The sequence below is a fragment of the Mangifera indica genome, chromosome 4 (assembly GCF_011075055.1).
Source record: "Mangifera indica cultivar Alphonso chromosome 4, CATAS_Mindica_2.1, whole genome shotgun sequence".
Taxonomy (NCBI): domain Eukaryota; kingdom Viridiplantae; phylum Streptophyta; class Magnoliopsida; order Sapindales; family Anacardiaceae; genus Mangifera; species Mangifera indica.
In genome coordinates this window covers 21,255,632-21,277,670 of record NC_058140.1, presented here as the reverse complement: position 1 = coordinate 21,277,670, position 22,039 = coordinate 21,255,632, and the positions used below count along the sequence as shown (strand labels likewise).

At 35.6% G+C, this 22,039-nt stretch overlaps 4 protein-coding genes across 10 annotated transcripts; 2 read left to right on the top strand and 2 right to left on the bottom strand.

Annotated features, from left to right (window-relative positions):
- Positions 1-658: 658 nt before the first annotated feature.
- On the bottom strand, positions 659-5,133 carry LOC123214603 (SURP and G-patch domain-containing protein 1-like protein). Of its 3 annotated transcripts, none has more exons than XM_044634475.1 (9): positions 4,973-5,133; positions 3,814-4,244; positions 3,140-3,266; positions 2,834-2,940; positions 2,432-2,593; positions 2,105-2,239; positions 1,777-1,959; positions 939-1,117; positions 659-837 (listed from the first exon to the last, which is right to left on the bottom strand). In XM_044634475.1, the coding sequence occupies exons 2-9, from the start codon at positions 4,217-4,219 to the stop codon at positions 811-813; spliced, it is 1,326 nt and encodes a 441-aa protein (XP_044490410.1). In that variant the 5' UTR covers positions 4,220-4,244; positions 4,973-5,133; the 3' UTR covers positions 659-810. The 3 variants fall into 3 exon arrangements, with proteins under 3 accessions (XP_044490410.1, XP_044490411.1, XP_044490413.1); XM_044634476.1 differs by having other exon boundaries at positions 3,814-4,364; positions 4,973-5,123; XM_044634478.1 differs by having other exon boundaries at positions 3,814-4,260; positions 4,973-5,119.
- An 810-nt stretch (positions 5,134-5,943) lies between these two features.
- LOC123213189 (putative tRNA (cytidine(34)-2'-O)-methyltransferase) lies at positions 5,944-9,246 on the top strand. The gene is made up of 7 exons (XM_044632571.1): positions 5,944-6,192; positions 6,290-6,390; positions 7,230-7,298; positions 7,379-7,437; positions 7,883-7,943; positions 8,042-8,095; positions 8,740-9,246. Exons 1-7 carry the CDS (start codon positions 6,039-6,041, stop codon positions 9,016-9,018), a joined length of 777 nt encoding a protein of 258 aa, XP_044488506.1. The 5' UTR covers positions 5,944-6,038; the 3' UTR covers positions 9,019-9,246.
- A 3,316-nt stretch (positions 9,247-12,562) lies between these two features.
- Positions 12,563-13,867, top strand: LOC123213088 (DNA damage-repair/toleration protein DRT100-like). The gene has a single exon (XM_044632447.1). It carries the CDS (start codon positions 12,576-12,578, stop codon positions 13,758-13,760), a length of 1,185 nt encoding a protein of 394 aa, XP_044488382.1. The 5' UTR covers positions 12,563-12,575; the 3' UTR covers positions 13,761-13,867.
- Positions 13,868-14,431: 564 nt separating this feature from the next.
- On the bottom strand, positions 14,432-21,651 carry LOC123212855 (protein gamma response 1). Of its 5 annotated transcripts, XM_044632081.1 has the most exons (5): positions 21,368-21,651; positions 19,117-20,578; positions 17,330-18,571; positions 16,439-17,011; positions 14,432-15,835 (listed from the first exon to the last, which is right to left on the bottom strand). In XM_044632081.1, the coding sequence occupies exons 3-5, from the start codon at positions 18,567-18,569 to the stop codon at positions 15,828-15,830; spliced, it is 1,821 nt and encodes a 606-aa protein (XP_044488016.1). In that variant the 5' UTR covers positions 18,570-18,571; positions 19,117-20,578; positions 21,368-21,651; the 3' UTR covers positions 14,432-15,827. The 5 variants fall into 5 exon arrangements, with proteins under 5 accessions (XP_044488016.1, XP_044488013.1, XP_044488014.1 ...); XM_044632078.1 differs by lacking the exon at positions 14,432-15,835 and having other exon boundaries at positions 16,173-17,011; positions 21,364-21,651; XM_044632079.1 differs by lacking the exon at positions 14,432-15,835 and having other exon boundaries at positions 16,173-17,011; positions 19,112-20,578.
- Positions 21,652-22,039: the final 388 nt, after the last annotated feature.

The window sequence follows — 22,039 nt, the reverse complement described above, 5'->3', positions numbered from 1 at the left end:
AGATTTTGCAGCATTTTGTACAACCAAGTGATGATATTAAGTTTGATTTATTGTTTTAGTCATCATACAAGTCAAGAAAATTCCCATAAAACTCATCAATTCAAATAGTTACTAATTTTATTTTAACAATGAAATTATTATATTTACCCTAAGGATGGAATCAATCCATGCCTATCAAAACTCGAATTGTTGTTCAACTCCAACAAGCTGAGTTCAAACTGACATTTCAGTTCATTAATCTCAAGCATCGTTTGGAATTTTAAGGGGGGGTGTGAATTTGTAGTGGATAAAAAATTGATAATTTACTCTTTATGATATATTGAATAATAGCCCACAAACAAACCACCGAAACAATTGACAAATTATTGCTTTGGGGAAAATTCAGCAACTGGACAGAGTTATTAGGAACTAAATGTGTAAAACATGTATTGAGGCGACACTCCATGATTAACCGTCTGCACAAGAGAGCGGTTTTTATGAGGGTAACGTTGAGCTCTGGTAATGGCTGGCTGGAGCAAATGGCAATGCTTCGCAGTGACCTTCACAACTTTAAAAGCAGGATATTTTCGTTGAACAGCCAGCCACCACCAGTAGCATGATTGGCTGACGCACAAAGTGACCATTTCATACAAGTCTCAAAATTTTGAGGCAGCATATATATAGCAATTCAGTATGCATTTAATTTCACCAAAACATACAACAGTGTTCTGTCCCAAAACAACAAACCTAATTTTCCTTTTCTCAAATAACAAGTAGTTCGTGGAGGCAATGTTCGATAGACAATGAGTTGATGACAAAATAACACACCACTCAGTAGTATGCTTTTCTGGGATTGTTCTGTCAAAGAAAATTCAAAACAAAATCAGCAAACCACCACCATCAGCACATACCAATTGTATATGGCATGGGAAAAAATTTAACAAACATGGAGATCATACCATAGGATTGGGCCTATGACGGTAACCAAGCATCATTCGCTTCTTGTACTGTTCATATATATCATCGTCAGGAGCCACCTCACCAGGATTATGTGCACCAACCCCTAAATGGTTTGTCTTTACATCACCTGCCATGATTGGATCTGCAATTCCACTTCTGGAGCTCCCCAGACCCTCACCTGCAATCCACAGAGTAGGGTTACCATACTTCTCCATCTAATAAAGCAAAACAAAATGGAAAACATGAACAAGTGTTTTCCATGAACGCCAAAATCAGACAAACTGAAGAAAAAAATGTAGTTCACACATGTATTATGAAAAAAAAAAGCAGTAGCCGACTAGCCTCTATCACTAAGAAACCACATCTACTCCATTTACCTATTTGGCAAGACACTAACATACAACAATTTCAAAATAAGTCATTCACACACAATGCCAGTGTGCATATACTTATTATGTAATTCTAAATTCAAAAAACCAAATTGCAATGCAACTTTGATAAAAAGCTCCTAACTTCTTTTTTTATTTTGGGGGGGGGGTGCAGCTCAAATGACCTTGCAAAGAATTTACGTACTGTCATACAAAAGAGATCACACCACTTATGAAGGCACTCCAAGCTTCTTCTTTACAATGAATAAACAATCAAACACAAGGTAGATAATGCTAAGTTAATAAAAGCATTGCCAATAAAAAAGGACCTGTGATTTCTACAAGCACATAAATGAACAACCATTGCCATAAAAATTCAGATACTTCCACCATCAATATTTCTAAGCTTGAATTATTTACAACTTCAATCATTCATATCAAATACGTGGAAAAGAGCAAGGGGAAGGACCTTCTTTCCAACCCATTTTGGACAGAAGCTTATGCCCAATGTTGTCAGCCTGAATTCTTGCCCTATCTGCGGCCTCTTTGGCAGCTTTCTGAGCACCTGCATCATTACAGGTAGCCATGAACTTCTCAAGCTCTTCTAGTGGAATGTAATCACCCATGTGGTGACCTCTTTTAGCTGGTGGACCTGCACTTAAAAAATTGTGAAAGATATGATTGTTTCGCACAAAAATAATATTGGACAGTAAACAGTTGATTCCTGAAAGAGAGCTAGAATAAAAAGCTTCCAGCCACCCAATGAAAAATTGTTTCAATCATGAGCAGATAAAAACCTTGAAGGGAAGAAGGAGGGGGCATCTCATCCTTCGACTGTTTAGGCTGTCTCCTCTTCTCTTCCTGAGCAGCCTTCTTCATGTAGAACTCCATCATAGCTATAGGATCAGCAGTAGGCGGTCCACTAGATTCACCTAATGTTTAAGAAAAAGTCATAAAATATAGCACTAAATAACGAACACAAATAGACGTAAAATTACAAGTTTGTCGATTTAACAGAGCGCCAAATAAGGGATGGCAAGAACCGTTTCTTATTTTATAAGAGTTTACAGAAAAAAAAAATCTAAATTAAAATCCAAAATTAATTAATTGAGATAGATATACACCACTGCCAGGTCCTCCAGATGAAGCTGCTTGAGTTGAAGCCAAAGAAGTTCTTGGCTCTTCAGCGGTTTCATATAAAGCTGAGGCAGGGGTTTGATAATTTTGCTGCTGAAGAGTCCTTTGAGAAACATTAATCGATTTAGAGGCTGAAGTGCTCATGCCACCTATCCAAATGAAGAAGCCAACATCATAAATATATTTACAAGAAGATATCAAACTTTAAAGGGGAAAAAAGTGGGAAAAGGAGGAAAATAACATTAAGACTTCCACTAATTATAGAAATAAATAGTGTTTCTTGTCTCATGAGAACATTTCCAAGAAGAAATCAAAATTTTATGCACCTCTCTCCATTTAGCCATACAACTGACATAAAAAGTGTTAAAGCAGAAATGTAGAATACCCACCACTTTGAGGAATCCGAGTTTCTGTGCTCTGTGAAAGAGTTTTTTCCTCTTCAGCAAGCCGATATTCATAATACTTGTAATCCGCACAACTCTCATCAAAAAGGAATCTGCAATTAACATAAAACACAAGATATACCAAACCCTTAAGCACAAAAAAGATTTTAAGGCAGAGAAACAATAGAAGCCGCAACATGCAGAATTTAACTTCTCCACTATGTATGAAGAACTCCCCAACCTTAAAAAAAAAACCACACACATGTAGAGAAAGACCATATATTGGAGAAATTAGAACAGAGCACAACTTACTTAAATGGTGTGTCCCCAGGATTCTTTTGACGAGTTACATCCTCAAATTGCCTTCCATGTTTGGCAACAAAACTTGCCAATTTGTCTGCAACTTTCTTCACAGTAGGATCACTTGGGGAAGGTGGTGCTGCATATCACTTATAAAACTTATTAATACCGAGACCATGAACAAGGGAATGCAAATTACTCTTGTAGCAGGCTGCCAAATATTCCAAATCTTTCATTGAACATCTCTTTCCACCAATGTTGAGTGGTACTTAAGGTATAAGCTGCATTCATGAGACAGAAATATTCAAGAATGTTTTGCCCTCTTCATCCACCAGTTCAAGATCAAAGAACATGCCTAGGTTATTTCCCTCACAGTGTGACTCATAAAACTATTGAACATGATTAATTTAGCAGCATAATAGTTTTTAACATCAATAATCATTAAAAATGAGCACAAAAATAATTGCAAAGACATTGACAATATCTTCCTCAAGGAGTAAAAAGTTGAGGAACATGCACCATAAACTAGCAATAAAGGCTATCAAAACATCAACACTAGATGCATAGATTATTTATGTCTTCTCTGTTTCTTGTTACCCAATAAATCAAAGTTTCAGAAGATCCACAAAGGCTTTCCAATAAAACACAATGAGATAACAGAATATTTATATATAAACAGTAATTACCAACTGCCGCTTGTCTTGATGATTCCTCAGATGCCTCTGGTTGACCCAACTTCTGCCGTTTCATTGGTGCATCACTTGAACCATTTTCAGCATCTGTCTCATCTTCATCGTCATCTGCACCAAACTTAACAGGAGGTGCCACAACTTTAGATTTCTGTTTCAAGCTGAATGCAAGCTTGCCACCTGATGTAGCAGGGCCAGACTTCTGTGTATCCACAACAGGTTTTCTTAAAGATATTTTGGGAGTTGAAGTCCCTGATACAATCTTGATGGGTTTAGACTCCTCTACTACTGTAGAGCCTTTCTCCCTCACTTTTTCGTTGTCTTTGCCTTGTTGAAGCTGTTTGAACCTCTCCATGAAAGAACCATCATTAACAAAAAGGCTAGGAGGTGTTCCTCTCTCCATTGGCTAGGAGCCAAAAGTACTTAAGCTGTTCAACAAGCAAGCTTCCAAGCTATTCAGCTATTGAACTGGAACTTTTAATCCATCACTTTATAAATACACAAAAATTACACTAATTGCATGGAGATCAAGCATCATCACTCATATCCTATAATCACAAAAAATTTTAAAAATAAAAAACATCTGCCATAGCTTAATTAATTAAAAAATGAACATACCTCCCAAGACAAATTAAACGTAAAACCTCAAAATGTCATATACATGAGAACATATTACACAGCATAGAACAAAACATGAATTCCACAACACACCATCATCACATTCAGCACAACCACACAAACTTTGAAAACACAATAACTCACAAAACCCATCAAAAAATCAAGTTGAAAATCTAACGCATTCTGGAACCTCAATAATCAAGATCCAATTTTTCACGAAATCATTAAAAACCCTCGTGAAATCATTAAAAACCCTTCGTGAAAAAATTATCGCATCTAAGAATTTTCCAATATTATCACGATTAATCAAATTGGTACAAAAATAAACCACAATAAAACCGTAAACCTCCATATAACATACCACTAAAATATAAGCAAATATATACGAAATTAATCCAGACCAACAACTTTCGATCAACAAATGAATAATAATCATAAACAAAATCCTAAATCCTAAAAATACAACCACGTGACATAAATCTAAACCTCAATCAACCAAAATGATATCCAAAAATAACAAGAAAAAAATAATATTTACCCAAATAATTGTAATTTTGACTTTAACAAAGAGATCAGACTCGCAGTTCGTGATAGAGATATTGTCAACGGATTTTTTTTCCTTTTTTTTTTTTTTTTTGGAATCGAATGGAAACTGGTTCTGTGAATTGAGTGATTATAATAAGAACGAAGAGAACTCGCGGCCTTCGATTAGGGCTGCTCTGTATAAGAAAAAGATTTTGCAAATCAGGACTCAATTTTTTTAATATTATAAAATAAACGTATTTTACAATGAATACAAAATAATACCTAATTGCATCAAAACACGTCATTATTGTTATTTATACTGGCAGGTATTCATCATATAAAGAAATAAACATTTTTGAATTGTTTTGTGCATTGTTCTCACGGTTGGATCAAGCATTGTCAAGGGTCGGTTTGACCGTTGAGTGAATTGTACAAATTAAATAAATAAATGATAGATTAATAGTTAATCAAATAAAATTATGATTTGATGATGTGTTACATATATATTTTTATAAGATGGGTTTGATTGAAGTTACAATAATTATAAATTTTATCACTTTCCAAATTCATGAACTCCATTATAGATTATATAATATAAATATCAAAATAATATATACTCATACAAAATAACAGTTGTAGTGTATTTTCTTTTTTTTTTACTGTTGTTAAGATTCAATATAAAATTAATCCATTTGATTCACCTAATTCAAATGTAAATTAATTTAGTATCATGGTTAGTTCAACTTTAAATATGTTTTCAATTTAACCAATTTGACCAATCCATCTAAATTTTGAAACATGGGTTTAGTTTCGTGTACTGTATATCATTTTATTATTGACTCATAAATAAGTGAAAGTGAAAAAAAAATATAGGCAAATTCAAAAAATAAATAATAATAAATTATTTTGCCAAATATAGTGTAAATAAGTATAGATAAAGGACCTAATTGCAAAAAATCAAACAAAGATATAAGGCCGAAACAGTGACTCCTTTGTAGCAGCCTCTCGGCCTCCTGCCCAATCTTCATCTCATCCCTGAAGAACCCAGCTGCTGCAAAGCTCAAAGACGGAGTGAGTGAATGGACCCAACGAGTCTCAAAACCCTGAACGTTATAACGCCTTTGCATACTCATTTTCGTTCAAAAGTCTCCTTCTTTCGCTCTCTCGGCTTCACTCAATTCAAGCACAACTTTTCCTCCTCCTCACTTCGCTTCTCCACTCTCTGCTCTCTTCGTAATTTTTTATCTATTTTATTTGTGAATGCAAGTTTTTTTGCCTTTTAGATTTTGCTATTGTCTGAATTTTGATTTCTTTTATCTTGTGGATGCAGCTGAAAGAGAGAATGGAGTGTCTCTGCCACATGGAGTTGGTGAAGCTGTTAGAAATGTCTCCTCAAATAAGTTTCTTCAAGTTGTTTTGGTTTCTCCTCAGGTATAATAATCAGACCGTAACTTTCTTTCAGTTGTGTTGCTTTATTTTCTTGATGGTATCCTGGCTGAGCTCGATCAGAGCCCAACACTGGAACGAGAATTTGATGTTTGGATTCAATCTAAGCTGGCTCAAACTTGAATGTTTACATTGACCCGAACTTGACTAAAAGAGTTCAATCTTTGTCTCGAATTTGGTTCGTTTGATCTGAGTTTGAATTCGAGCGGGAGTAGCTCAGACCAAATACAATAGTAAATATGATAAAGAATTTGAATTGGCATTGCACAATATTTCTAGAAAATTTTTGAGTCTATTTAGAGAGTATATTAGTGAAGCATCTGGTTGCAAATTGTTGTGACTACAACAATTTTGTAATTCTACAAAAATTCATTCAAAATTATCAATAACATAACGGTAGACATAAGCTTCTGAATAACAGACCGAACCACCAAAAAAAGTTATTCTGATCACCACAATTTTACTTTTCTTAATTCTTGCACTGAATTGCATCCCAATTTGGTGGAGCTCTCATTGGTGCAATTTTTAGCATCAACATAAATCAAGAAGCTTTTTGCAGTCAATTGCCTTTTCATTGCATCAGCTTCCAAAAGGTGCTTCGGTTCATATAACATTGATATTACTGAAGTGACTGTTTATCGCCTGTGTGAATTTTTGTTTTCCTCAAAAGTGTTTGCTTACATGGAGCTGTACTTGCTACACAACGGTATTTTGGGTGTTCAAGCTTTGGTGTTTGAAATCATAATTTCTCAATGTTTCCTTTTGGGTTGCAGACAACCTCAATTTCTCAAGGCTGGCTCTGAGATTTCTATTGTCCTTGGCAGATCCCTGGAAATACAGGTTGCATTGCGAGAACATGTGCAGCATCAGCTGCTGGGCTGCACCTAGTTGGGGTTGATATATACTACCTGTTGTCACCTGAATATCTTTTTATTAAAATTTTGTTCTCATCTGGGCATTAACATTCTTTCAGCCATTAGGATTTCAAGTGGACGATACAAAATTGAAGCGAGCTGGATTGGACTACTGGCCGTATCCAAACATATGTTTTATCTGCAGTTCTTCACTTCTAGTTTTATTTGATGGAAATCTCTTTTTGTCACATCAACTAATTCTTTGTTAGATTTTGGTTGACATTACTCATGCACAATACTAGAACTAATGATGCAATCCTTTCAGATTCAATCTCAGCAGAATACTTAAGATATATCATTCTATGTTTTATGTCTGTTAATATGATTTATGTTATACTTTCTCTTTCTTGTGGGTTCAGTTAGGGTTTTGGCCATAGATTCTCACTTTTCATGCCAAAGCATGGCATGCAATACCAAACCTGATTGACCTTCCCTATTAGATTTAGTTATATAAGTCTCTTGTTGCTCCCATCCCAATAAGGAAATGTTAGTTTATATTATCAATTTCTTCATTCTCCAATCTCTGTTTGAAGATGTTTTCAAGAATTAACCCTTGAGTTCAGTTACGTTGTTGTTAAAGTTCATAGCTCATGGTCAGAGTTTCGAGAGTATTTCAAGCAACAGGTACTTCTCAACGGACTTTGAGACCTTCTACTCCGTGCCCTAGGTCTTACCTTTCTACCTCCTCTCTGACTACAGTTGTTTTTGGTTCTCTGTTACAGGAAGGGAAAAAGCGGTTGCTGGGATTTACGAAAAGAGGAACGGCAACACATTCAGTAAGTTGCCAAATTTTGAATCTACTTTTGGTTACCAATCCTTGACTCCTTATAATGTTTGTTAGCATTGACATAAGAAACTGTTGTTTTCTTCAAGTGGCATTTGTTTCTGTCATGTTTCCACTTTATGGTTCACTCGTATTGAACTTATACTAAGACATGGGCAATGTAAGATGTTTTATACAAGTAGAGGTAGATTCGAGTCAAACCTCAACAAAAGCTTGGTTCAAATCTAAAATAGCTAATTCGAGATTGAGTTTGGCTTGCTTGATTGATAAACAGTACCATCAGAGAAAAAGAAGAACTATCACTGATGAGACAAGCTCTGGTGCAGCGATTCATTGATCTCAAGCTTGACTCGCCTTACATACACAGAACAATGCACAGTTAAATTTTGATTAGTCTGATACAATTTTTGAAAGTGTGTGCTTTCCAAAAATCCATTCTGTTCTTGAAGAGGTATTAACTGAGGCCCTGAGACTTCTTTTCCTTCTCATTCTGCTTCCATTTAGGAGTCTTCCGTTTCAGCATTGTTAACCCTTAAACTATATGCTTACCGTCCAGTGTTTTCAATTTCCCTCTTTAGTTACTTTACTGAATTCTTCTGAAACATTGGCTTAGACATATATATTTTAATTTTGCAGGAATTCTCCTACCGCAAAGGTGATTATCTCATATTTGGCTCAGAAACCTGTGGTCTACCCCCTGAAGCATTACAAGACTGTGAATGCGAAAACTTTGGTGGTGGGACTATTCGGATTCCGATGGTTGAAACTTATGTTAGATGTCTGAATCTCTCTGTCAGTGTCGGCATTGCTTTGTATGAAGCTGCCAGACAGCTAAACTATGAGCAGCTTGAAATCCCATCTGAAACTTCTATCAACGGAGAACAATCATTTATCACCGAAGACATTTTTGCTTGATTTCAGTTGTTTTACCAGGACTAGCAGAAGGTGGTATATCATTTCCAACACAAAAAATTATATGATTGTTTTAATTCCAGCTTGAACCGTCTATGTTGTTGACATTTTTGCACTATTGCATCCATCTTATCCCAGCTTTCATCTACTCTTATTCCTCATTCCGAGTCATGTTTTTCCATAGTAGTCAACAGATTACAGGATGAAATAAGATATTAGCCTTATGAATCATCGAGTGTTGATTTGTGCATTAATGATCATGTGTTTTGATGTAATTGAATATTATCTTTAATTTTAAATCATTTAATCATATAATAATATATAATATTTGTACATAAGTTGACACTCCTTATTGGCGTACATAATTTGATTAAGTAAACTTATCTTTTAAAAATTGTGTGTACTTGCCAAGTGGTGGAAATTTGGCAATGCGTCTAGCATCCCAATGACTTGACAGGGCATTGGAAGTTTGTAGATAACTCGTGCAGATAACCCATGCCACATAAACATATGTATTCACGTTGTACGAATATGCAAGTCCCTACCTTGAACAAACACGAAAGGCGAACACTTTTCAAGTGAGGAAAAAAAAATTTATCATTCAATTGGGACTATATGTCCACTACTAGATAAGGTAGGTTAGAATAGATAATTGAATATTATCATCACCATTTGGACTAAGTGGATTGTGTCATATATAATACAAAATGATTGTATCATTTCAGTGATATACTAAATGCAATAAAATTGAATTGGTTAAATGATATGTATTACATTACATTAAATACAAAATGGTGATGTCACACCCAATATTTTTAAGTATGTATTAATCTTGCATACGCATCACCCAAATCAGATGAACATATAAGTATAGTAAAGCATTTAAGTTTCTCGTATTCCCTTATCATAACAACACAACACATTCACCATTAGGATATACAAAACCAAAAGAAAGACAAAGGCAAGAAATCCTATTTTAATTCAATCTCAAAGCCTATATCCAAGTTCTCCAAAGTATTCCTTTGATAATCTTTTATACTCACTTATCCACTAAAAACAAGGATATTTTTTCTAAAAAAACACATACTAAAAATTACAAATAATAGAAAAATGAATATAGATTTTGCTCAAACTATCAAATCACTTACAAAATGTCCTTGTGTTACAGCTTCATTGCTGCTGACTGTTTTATGCATTCGTCCATTCTACTATTAACTTTTACCACATTCCTGACATAACATTTTCGGAGTATTGGGGAATCAAATTGGCGCAATTTCTGGCATCATCATGAATCATAATGATCCAATCAAACCCTTAAACTTATCCCAAAAACTGTATTAATCCAAATGTCATTTCTGGGTTCCACAAAATGATTTTCACAGCTCCCGTTGCAACGGCCATAACTGTTTCCACCGACATTTCATCTCTAACACTAAGAATAATAAATTAATAAATCCAAATCCTGACGGGCTTGTTAGAGTTGAATTGAGATGCAAGGCCTTTAAATGATGTTCTAAACAAGACAACACAATCCCATGTTCTCTCATCTCATCTGTCTGTCAGTTGTTAGGTATTATTTAGGCCAAACGACTATTTCCCACCCAAGGTTTAGCGTTTTCTCAAAAGTCCCCCCTTTAACTATGGAAACACCAAACACCCACCCATGGCCAGTTAGATTTAACCAAACCCTAACGGTGGTAGGGGTAAAATCGTCATTTTAGCTATAATATTAAAAATAAACTAAAATAGAATCTATTTTGCCCCCCTAAACTTTAAAAACTGAAATTTTCCCCCCGCCTAAGTTTTAAAAAATGGCAGTTTCACCCTAGGGTTTGGTTTTGAAATCTCCGACGACCTCTCCGGCTCCGTTGCCGACGGCCGCTCCCTCCGGAAGCAACCTCTCCTTCCGGCGATCTCTTTCCTCCCATTTGGAGGTCCGATCGGCGCCCAGAGACGCCGTGGGAGACGAAGACTTCGTCGGGAAGACGAAGTTCTTCGTCTTCCCAGACGAAGCCGATGCCGTCGTCCTCGTCTGGGAAGACGGTCGTCTTCCCAGAGGTCTTCTTCTGGGAAGACGAAGAACTTCGTCTTCCCGACGAAGTCTTCGTCTCCTACGACGTCTCCGGGCGCCGATCGGACCTCCAAATGGGAGGAAAGAGATCGTCGGAAGGAGAGGTTGCTTCCGGAGGGAGCGGCCGTCGGCAACGGAGCCGGAGAGGTCGCCGGAGATTTCAAAACCAAACCCTAGGGTGAAACTGTCATTTTTTAAAACTTAGGCGGGGGAAAAATTTCAGTTTTTAAAGTTTAGGGGGGCAAAAGGAGATAAAATTTTCAGCCGTTAGGGTTTGGTTAAATCTAACCGGCCATGGGTGGGTGTTTGGTGTTTCCATAGTTAAAGGGGGGACTTTTGAGAAAACGCTAAACCTTGGGTGGGAAATAGTCGTTTGGCCTATTATTTACTACCCATGCCCATGCCCATGCCCATGCCATGATTCTCTTACTTGCTGCCTTCCCTTATCCCCTCCGTCCTCCTCCGTGTCTCTGTGTAATCAAGTTATAAATTTATAACATACTTACTATCAAATAACGAAATTTTTAAAAACAATAGAATACATGATAGTTCATTATTAAGTTTAGATTTGACCTGAATCTCAAGTAAAATGCAAACAAGATTGAATTTGATTTGAGATTATAAATTTAGTTTGAAAATAATTATTTTAAATGACTCAAAATTTACTTCACCACAATGAAGAGATAATTTCAAAGGAGATGGATGTCTTTTAACTCTATGATTAATTATAATATAAGCAAGCCCCCCACATTCCCTTTTTTTCTTGGTGGGCAAAGATTATGGATTTGAATGTAAAGAATGGTCTAATAATAACAAACAATAATGATTTATGATAATTAACATATATATATATATATGGGTTAAATCATTGCCATGAAGAAAGTATATAAAGAGATACAAAATTTCAAGGGAAATTTATGTAAAAATTGATGGCGAATCTTGTCAATGTATATTTTGGGAGATTTGATTTATGATTTTATTCTTTTGCTTTTGATATCGCTATCACATGGCATGGCAGCACATGTAAGCACGACATCATGGCAGGTAGGGTCAGGGTCACCATTACACTACTTAGTAATAATAAATAACACATAGAAGAAGAATCAATCATACTTATATTTTTATTTTTTAAATATATTGTATAAGAAAAGCTACCAAAATTTTATTCTTTAAATTTAAAAAAAAATAGCAAATTCTTTTATATTATCTATTTTTATTAAAAAAATTCATTAAGTAAAATAACAAAAAGTCAATTTGTTTAGATATTTTTATTCTATAATTTTTTTTTTTTAAAAATGACATATATTTAAGGAGTGTAGTATAATTTTTTTTAAAAATGTTAGAATTTTGCCAGGGGTTTTTGAAACTTTTAAATTTTCAATATATAAAAAGGATAAAACTATTATTTCTAGAAAAATAAAAATAATTCATTAGTAAAAGTTATTAACGGGTGAAAACTTGATTTTCTGTATATAATATTACCGAACCCATGCCTTCCTCCTCCACTTCTTCCTCCTCTTCTCCTCCTTCGCTCAGCAACCAAACTCACACTGCCTCATATAACATTTTACGAGTAATGGGAGTGTTTCACTTGACTGTTCTCATCGTTTTCCTTGCCGTTACCTCTGCCGTTACTGCCTGTACGCCGTCAGACAAGGCAGCTCTCTTAGCCTTCAAGTCCTCCCTCAACGAGCCCTACTTGTCCATCTTCGACTCCTGGACAGGCGACAAATGCTGTGAAAACTGGTACGGCGTCGGCTGCGACCCGACGACTCAGCGAGTCACTGATATCTCACTCCGTGGAGAGTCTGAAGACCCCATTTTAGTCAAAGCTGGACGGCCAGGGTACATGACCGGCTCCATTAACCCGGCCATTTGCCAGCTTGACCATCTAAGCACTTTAATTATCGCTGACTGGAAAGGCATTTCTGGTGAACTTCCAGGGTGTATAACTTCCATTGCCCCGCTCCATATTTTGGACGTTGTCGGGAACCAGATTTCGGGCGGGATTCCGGCAAATATCGGTAACCTTCAGAAACTAGCTATTTTAAATTTAGCCGATAATGTCATATCTGGTCCGATTCCCGATTCGTTAGTCCAGCTTTCTAATTTAAAGCATCTAGATCTCACCAACAACCAACTTTCCGGCAAAATCCCAGTGGATTTCGGGAAACTTAAAATGTTAAGCCGTGCTTTACTCAGCCGAAACAAACTGACGGGAACCATCCCGAGTTCTATCGGTAACATGTATCGGCTTGCGGATTTAGATTTATCCATGAATCAAATCTGGGGTTCGATACCGGATGTTTTGGGAAAAATGAAAGTCCTGTCAACTCTGAAGTTGGATTGTAACAAGTTATCGGGTCAAATACCGGATGCATTGTTGAGTAACACCGGCATGGGTATCTTGAACTTGAGCCGAAACGCTTTGGAGGGACACATACCGGACGTTTTCGGATCAAAATCGTACTTCATGGTTTTGGATTTATCATACAACAATTTGAAAGGACCGATACCCGGTTCATTGTCTTCCTCAGTATATATCGGGCATCTGGATTTGAGTCACAACCATCTTTGTGGACCGATTCCCATTGGGTCACCGTTCGATCAGTTCGAATCGTCATCGTTTGACAACAATGATTGTTTGTGCGGCAACCCATTGAAGACATGCTAATTGTATCGGATGATACCAGTTAATTGCTAATCCGAAATATCGGGATGTTTTCTATGCTATTGTAATATTGAATGTAAGTGTTCTTATAATATGCCTTCTTTATTTTATGTGATGGACAAAGATAAGGTATACGCAACATGCACGCACGTGAACAAACGCTTAAATGTCACATGGATTCCATCTAAGACTGGATTCTAAATGGTTCAAATTTGAAATTAAATTGATTCAAATAATTAAATTTGATCTGATTTAAAGTAAATTTAAAATCAAACTATTTTAAAATTGAATTTAAATATTAATTCGTCAATTTTAACAACTCTTTTGAGTTTGATCAATGTTGAATTAAATCTTATTTATAGTTAACCAAGATTGAATCAGTCTTATTCAAATATTTCTATAATACCGAATCTTAAAATTGGTTAGCTTGTGGAGGTGAAAAGGACAAAGAAGAGACCTCAAGCACGTGATGAGCAACAGGAGGTTTACCGGTTCAAAAGGTTGGCTTTGGGTAGGCGGACAGAATTGAATGTTGGTCACTCTTTTTTCTTTTCAAGTTATCTATAATAATGATAATTATCAAACAAATTCTTTCTAAAAGCTAGGGGGATTTGGGGACCAGTGGCTTTTTCAAGTCTTAATTTCAGCTAACAAAATTATTTAATGCACATAGATTTCAGCATTAATGCTGTGCTGTATTGTAGTAGTAAAGGCCCAAGTCTGATACAGCTATGCATGCATGCATGTTCCTAGCTGGGGTTACATTATGTTACCCCACTGCGCTGATACCCACATTTAATCTAGAGATGCAACCATACTGACACCCACATGAACTTTCTGCGCAAATTAGTCAGGCCTCTGTAAGGTTCTCTATTGTGCACAGAGAGTGTAATATACTAACCTCAATTTGAAGTATCATCAATGGCTCAGCTTCAGTCAGCATCAGACAGTGCTCCCTGTTGTTTGATGGTCCTTCATAAATCCCACCGACTGATACTTGTTCCAAACTAAAATCCAAAAAATGAAAGGCTAGAACAATCATCGTTGAATTGGAATCTTGTTAGCACTTACTTCTCTTTAGTAATCATCCTACAGATTGGCCAAGGGGCAAAGTAGTATTGAAGATAATTATAACTTTGAATACTGTAAATTGTTTCTAAGCTCTGCAATGCTGAACAACTTATTGCACACTTGCTCTTGAGAATGAACCATTTTAATGGCGGCACCTGATAAGATATAGAAAAAGATAAGTACTAAGAACAGAGAGCAAAGGAAAAGTTCAACTGTACATGATTGAAATTTATGGTGGAGCCGCTAAAGCATGTGAAGCGTACCCTATAGAATTGGAATATATAGTTTAGGGACTAAAAATTGCACTCTTATCTTATCCTTCTACGTTAATGAAAACATAATGCTGAACAGCACACTATCCTACTTTATCTTTCTAGTCTTGCAACTGGACAAATTGCTCCGAAATAAAGTGTAATTCATCATATTAGAAGTTGTTCAAACCCATCTTTAGTAAAGATAAATTCAAATTGAGCCCAAACAACACAGCTCAAACTCGACTCGAATCCATAATATCCAAATCAAACTTGAGTTCATTCAAATCGGGTAAACAATGTTACTAAAGGTTGTTGATAGAGTAAACAATATGTCTAAATAGTAAACAGTGTTACTAACGAGATGAACATTATCACTAAAAGGGTGAATGAGTCAAACTTAAACCAAGTTATCAAACTAAAACTACAACTCGAGTTTAACTCATTCAAACTAAATATAGATTCATTTCCGAACCAACTTGACTTGAATCCACTCATTATCTCCAGCATCCTAGCAACTAAATCATGTACCAACAAATTATAGAATTAAAAGAAAGGTCGGCCTCAGAACTTTAAAATGCCATAGAAATAGCTTAACGGGTAAATGGGAGCACATTCCAACTAAAAATATTGAGAATGCTAATAAATAAGAGCACAAAAGGAAGGAAATGGAAAGAGGAAGCCTCATCCAAAAAGATGTAAATCGCAAACAAGATAGCAGTTGTTGAGCTCCATTATCATTAAAACTTCAATAATCTGAGAAACACAAAGAGATACAATTACCAGTTAGAAGGTTCGGGAAATTATACAATGCCTATTATCTCCTTAATAAAGAAATACCAACCTTTTCACACTGACATGTGCATGAATGTTGACAAAGGGTTCATGTGTCATTATCAATTGAGCTAATGTTGAACAATGAACAGGACAATAACAGCAAATGATCTCACGAGCAAGAATGAAAGAAAAAGAAAAACCACTAATAATAGCTAACAATATTCAATCACTTTGATGTATCAGTACAATAGAAATCAGAGCGTTATTTCAATCAATCAAATGAATTAATTGCAGATTGATAGGAAGAGTTAAGAACTATGAAATGTACAATTCTATTTAGAGGCTGATGGTTGAAATAACTACTTGCTTAAGAATAGGAAGTAGCATTAATGAAGTTTAAATAACAAAGCCAATACAATATTGACAATATCTATTTCAACTGAAAGAATCACATTTCAGATTCAAATCCAATATTCCAGAAACCCTCAGGTGTCATAGGAGGGATATACTTATACCTATGCCTAGAAACACCTTCATGATGCTCACAGCGGAAATTTTTCTTATTACTATCACTGTCCTTACCTCCATCATTGGGAAGAACAGCATCATAGAATTTCTTGCACTGCTTGCATTCAACTCCTTTAAAATTTTCCCGCTCAGCTTTCTTTCTGACTGGTTCAACATACTTGTAACCTCTTTTTCCAGCAATTGCATCTGGCTTCTGCTCTCTCTGGGGTGCAGGATCAACATTCATATCCTGCGTTTCATCATCTGAGCTATCAGGATTCATGTCTTTTTCAGATGGAACTGCAATATCGTTAATTTCCTTCATTGCTTTGTTCAAGTTTCCTCTTATGTTCTCTAAGGGAGTATCAAGAAAATCATCATGAGGGTCAACGCCACCTTGGACTTGACGGGACCTGGTATCTCTCCAAGAGGATGCAGGTCGCTTTGTACCGGCTGCTGGGGCCAATTTTACATTTGAAGGACCTTTTGGTATGAAAAAGTGATTAGAAGTAGGTGAATGAAAGCTTGAAGTCTGAAATGATTTGGCTCCTTTCTCAGCCTCCAAGGTATCACTAAAATCAAATTCATTTTTCACTTTACTTGTGTCGCAATGAACAGCCAAAGTATGGAGACTTTTGACTTCAAGGTCTACAACACCAGAAAACATAAAAACAATTAGAACTTAGCTTAGCAGCAGATGCAATCCCGATAAAATAGCTAGTCTGGGTTAATAGGCATATGAGTTCCATATAAGCACATGCATGCAGGCGTGAGTCCTGGCTCAACTCAAACACAATTATGACATTAGCCAAAAACAGGTCAAATCTGTAATTAAAAAAAAAAATCCTGTCTCAAACAGAAAGTGAAAAAAAAAAAATGGATGGCAACAAAGCTTGAGCATTTTTTATCGTGCAAGTACTTAGGTAGGATTCCCAAAAGACCAAAGAAACTCAATTAAATTCTTACCGGGGGAAATTATTGGATTTTGATGTTGCTTAAATGAATCATTTTCATCATCTAGCTTGTTTTGCAGTAGCATATTCTCTGTTGTGAGACCAGACTTTGCACAGAGGAAATTGTACTGAGATTTCAACCTTTTGTAAGCATCTATGACATCCCTTCTTTTTTTCTTTTCAGTAACCAACTCAGAGTCCTTCAGTTTTATCTGTTGAAGTAATTTTTCATCTGAATCCCTTCCTCCATCTGCCTCACCATTTCTTTTATTAAGATTTAACTTTAGCTCATTAACTTTATACTCCAAACCTTCCACTTTATCAAGAAGTAGTTTCTTCTCTTTCTCACACTCATCCAACTGCTGCTTCTTCTTTAACCCTTCAGCAGAATTCATATCAATTTGTTGAAGCAACTGCCCCTGCAGTTCTCTTCCCTGCTCAACTTCTTCCATCTTTTTCCTCAGCTCCTCTTGCAGTCTTCTAAAATTATCCTCAGAACCTTCCAACTTAACAGTCAGTAGTTTCTTCTCATCTTTCAAATCAGTTAACAGCTGTTCATTATTTGAAATATCTGAGATTAGTATTTCAATCTTTTCAGTCAAATCTTTTATCCTGGCCACATTTTCTGTCTTTCCACTAAGTTCTTTCTGGAGCTCATCAATTTTTTTCCTCTGGCTATTCAGTTCAGCAGTAAGAATTTTAGCCTTTTCTTCATGCTCTTTTATTTGTTTGCTCTGTTCCACAATCACACTAACTTTTGATTGAACCAAATGGAGTAATTTATTCTGCAATTCCATCCCCTCATCAACTTCTTTAGACTTCTGCATACGCTCCTTCTCAAGCTCATCAATTTTCAGTTGTTGACTCTCTAGTTTGGAAAGCAGTTGACTTATTTCCTCTTCTTGCTCCTTCGAAGGATTTGCCATCTTAAGCTTGAGAGACTGATAATCTTCAAGAACCTGTTGCTTTTCAAGCCGAAGCTGCTTCAACTCAAGCAAGAGACCTTTTTCCTTTTCTCTCCATGCATCTTCAGCAGCTTTCTTGGCCTCGTAATATATCTTCTGCAAGCTTTTAGATTTTGCTTGAAAATTTGGGTATATCTGATTGCAGAAAATGTATTCTATCTGCGAAATCCTATCCTTCGTCTCCTGGATTGTTGCAACAAGTATAGTACTAAGCCCAGAGATGTACTTTGCTTCATTACTGTCAGCAGGACATCCTAACTTTGGAGAAGCTTGAAGATGGCTCTCCATATCTAGATTAAAAAAAAGGGTTGAAATCACCTGTAAATTCCAGTTTACTAAAAGAACTTTTTCATGAAAATTAACGGCCTTTACATCCTTGATTAACATACGATTTATATCAATTATAAAATAAACAGACCTAAATCTGAAGCGTAACCCAAACTTCTATTCAACAAGCAGTAAGAAATTTCAAAATCAAAAGCGAGAATGTAATTAGCAATAATAATTAACCATACAAAAAAATAAGTAAAACCAGAATATAGCAATTTCATCTAAAATGGCATATAATCCAGCTAAAACTATATAATTAACCGTGCGCTATGATTCCGCCTTAAAACGAATCTGTAGAATGAGGTAAAAAAAAAAATGACGTGGAATGTCCAGCTCCCTGTATATCCAGATCAAATGATTTGTATTGCAATAAACTTATAAAAAACTGAATTCATGATCTGTTTGGTTCCAGAGTAAAATGAGAGAAAATATACAAGTCTGGACTCGGTTCTCAACAACCAAACAACGGTTTTATGAAAGCAGAAAGCGAAAAAAAAAACCTTACGATAATAAACTGCAGCGTCCTTGATTCCGAGTTCGTCGATTAAAATTGAAATCTCCTCTTCACACTCTCTTTGTCTGATTGATTATCTTATTCCCGCCGATTTGTATTTTGTACCATTTAATTACGAAGAGCTTCCCGGGCAAGCTTCTTAAGGGAAACTGGGCCTTTCGTAGGGTCCATTAGCTGGCACTCGTGTAAACGGTAAGATGGGCTTCTCTTAAGGACCACTTTTGCTGATCAGATTCTGGACGTAAACTTCAATGATAATTGCACTAATCCACTAGCGTTGGATTAAGCTCTGCTCGAGGAAAAATGCCTGGGTAGAGTTTGAGTTTATTTGATTTGATAAACAACGTTATTAGAAGGTAGCTCATGGTATAAACAGTATTATTGAAGAGGTAAATAAAATTATTAGTAAAATAAATATTATTATCAAATAAATTCCAACTCAAAAATGACTTATTTGAGTTAAACTATAAATTCAATTCCTAATTAGTGTACGTAACCTTTGGATTTGGATTTAACATACAATTTTCCCGTACATTATTATTTCATAAAGGCTATAGACAAACACCATGAGTATGGGGATTGGAAATATGATTCAATTTAATTGAAACTAAGCCTGTACAAAGGTAAGCTCAAGACTAGCATAAATCCAAACGAGTCAGTTTAAAATCAATTTAAAATTAACAAGTTAAGACTCAAATTCAATTTCAAAGCAATTTAATTTTTAATTCGATTTGAGTAAAACTATAATCTATCCTTAATCATAAAAATAGCTCACCACATCACTCGTAAATTATAGCAACGCAAACTTCTAATTTTATTGAAAATTGTGTATCATCATGGCTAAAATAGTATCTATTATTGATTGTGAGGCTTAATATTCGAAAATGTTCAAAATTTTAGCTGACATGAAGCAACAATTACCCACACCAAACTGCCAGGTTTTCATCGCTTGAAACATAACATAAGATATCATAAACAAGCTAAAAGTGAAAATTCGATTAAGTTAAAGATACTTTCAATCCTAGATGTTCTTTAGAGAATTCCATAAAGAAAGAAAATTCGCTAAATTGAACATAAATATAACCAAAAATTCAGAATCCTTATCTAGAGGACAACGCTATTTCAATCCTCTTCATCAATGACCTTGGTTGCCAACCCCCTAAATCCTGCTGGAGGGATCTCAGCGACAATAACAAGGGAGTAAAACTACTCTTTGGCCTCTTCCTCATCATTTCTCTTCCGTGCAATGCGAACACGAATTCTCCTTGGCACACTTCGAATACCACGCCTCCATACATGCTTGTTGAGCTTCACATCAACTCTTAACATCGGTAGTCCCCATAGCCTTTTGAGCAAACTTTCTGATCTCCTTTATGGCTTTTGGTGCCTTCTTCTTGAATGTACTGCACAATGTTGGAAAGCATAGTTGCTCATGATATAACTTGCACAGCTCCTATAAGAACAAACAGAAAGAAAATTACAATCAACACTGTATTGGCTAAGAATAATTCTATAATTATTAACTTATTCATATAAATTAATATATTTTAATGTGTTTTGAATTAAAGATGAATAAACAATTACATTATCTAATCACACTAATACATGTCAATTTGTATGAATAACTTGAGTAAGAAAGTTAGTATTTATTAGCTAAATGGTAGAGTGCATAACAATGAATGGCAGGCAAGCCATGGATGGAGGGTCCATTACAATGGGCATTTTACAGAATTTGGCCTTTTAAAAAAATCCTATTAGTGTCAATTACATCCCAAACTTTGTTCTACTTTAATTCTAATTGCACAGAATACGCTGCACACAACTGGTAAGTTTGATGGCTTCTGGTCTCGATTCATTTAGTTTAAGAAATCACTATCAAGCACCATTACCAGAGCTCTGCAGAGAAAAATACATGCTGACAATTATGATGATGTCTATACCTAATAGCTTAAAAAAGCCTCTATTCTTGCTTACCCAAATTTATTTACTCATAAAAAACAATTCCACAAAAAAAAAGAAACACCATAATTCCAATCACTGAAACTCTAAATCATTTACTAACCAATAATATTCACAGCCTGAATTCAAAACTCTCAGGTAGCTCGTACGTGCATGTGATTAAACAAAAACGACCGAGTTTTATATATGAAGATCAAAGATGTAATGTAACAATTAAACATCAAAAAACCAAATCTAAAACAGCGACAAAAAAAGGGTAAAGGGGAAATATATAAGAACCAACCATGCAAACGCTTGTGGAGGTTGATTGTGTACTCGCGAGTTACAACCTCTTCTTGCCTTCCTTCCCTTGCCAGTCTTCTCCACCATTGTTGCTCGTCCTGCTGTTTATTCCCAGCGAGCTTCCTCATGCTGTGCGTGCGTCTGCTAAATCGAACTCTACTGTCTGCACTCATAAATATAGGACTTATTAAGAAAATGCCCTTGCTTTTCAGAAAAATTACTTTAAAGCCTTTCCTCTTGAGGTCCAATCAAGGGTTGGATTGGGTCTACCCTAATTTGATCGACACCCAAACAGAGACATCAATTTTATTGAATGATATAATTCAAAGTGTTAATTTAGAACAATATCTATTCTAATAAAATTGTAACATGGTTCTAAGGTAAATTCTCTTGCAATTTTTGGATTTAAAGTGAAATGTACAAAAATTTACAATGTTTTTAATATCCAATTTTGTCAAGATTTAGTCCCAATAATTATAAAAGTCGAGTATGATCTAATAAACTTAAGAATTGAATTTCATCTCAATATGATTCATTTAGTTTAATTGGTCCAATCCAAAAGTTAATATCAGTTTGAAATTCAACCCAAACCAGGCTGATCATGGGATTCTAATTGAACTGAGGTTGGTTCCACTGGCTGGTCCGAGTTATCCTCACATGATTTTAGATTTTG

Excerpts from the sequence above, each read along its gene's own strand:
- LOC123214603 (XM_044634475.1), bottom strand. The coding sequence starts at position 4,219 with ATGGAGAGAGGAACACCTCCTAGCCTTTTTGTTAATGATGGTTCTTTC. Across the intron at positions 2,594-2,833 it reads AACTCGGATTCCTCAAAGTG|GTGGCATGAGCACTTCAGCC; the intron begins GTGGGTATTCTA and ends TCATTTGGATAG. Across the intron at positions 838-938 it reads GTCATAGGCCCAATCCTATG|AACAATCCCAGAAAAGCATA; the intron begins GTATGATCTCCA and ends TTTCTTTGACAG.
- LOC123213189 (XM_044632571.1), top strand. The coding sequence starts at position 6,039 with ATGGACCCAACGAGTCTCAAAACCCTGAACGTTATAACGCCTTTGCAT. Across the intron at positions 6,391-7,229 it reads TTGTTTTGGTTTCTCCTCAG|ATCCCTGGAAATACAGGTTG; the intron begins GTATAATAATCA and ends TGTCCTTGGCAG. Across the intron at positions 8,096-8,739 it reads GAGGAACGGCAACACATTCA|GAATTCTCCTACCGCAAAGG; the intron begins GTAAGTTGCCAA and ends TTAATTTTGCAG.
- LOC123213088 (XM_044632447.1), top strand. The coding sequence starts at position 12,576 with ATGCCTTCCTCCTCCACTTCTTCCTCCTCTTCTCCTCCTTCGCTCAGC.
- LOC123212855 (XM_044632078.1), bottom strand. The coding sequence starts at position 18,569 with ATGGAGAGCCATCTTCAAGCTTCTCCAAAGTTAGGATGTCCTGCTGAC. Across the intron at positions 17,012-17,329 it reads AAATCCAATAATTTCCCCCG|ACCTTGAAGTCAAAAGTCTC; the intron begins GTAAGAATTTAA and ends CTGGTGTTGTAG.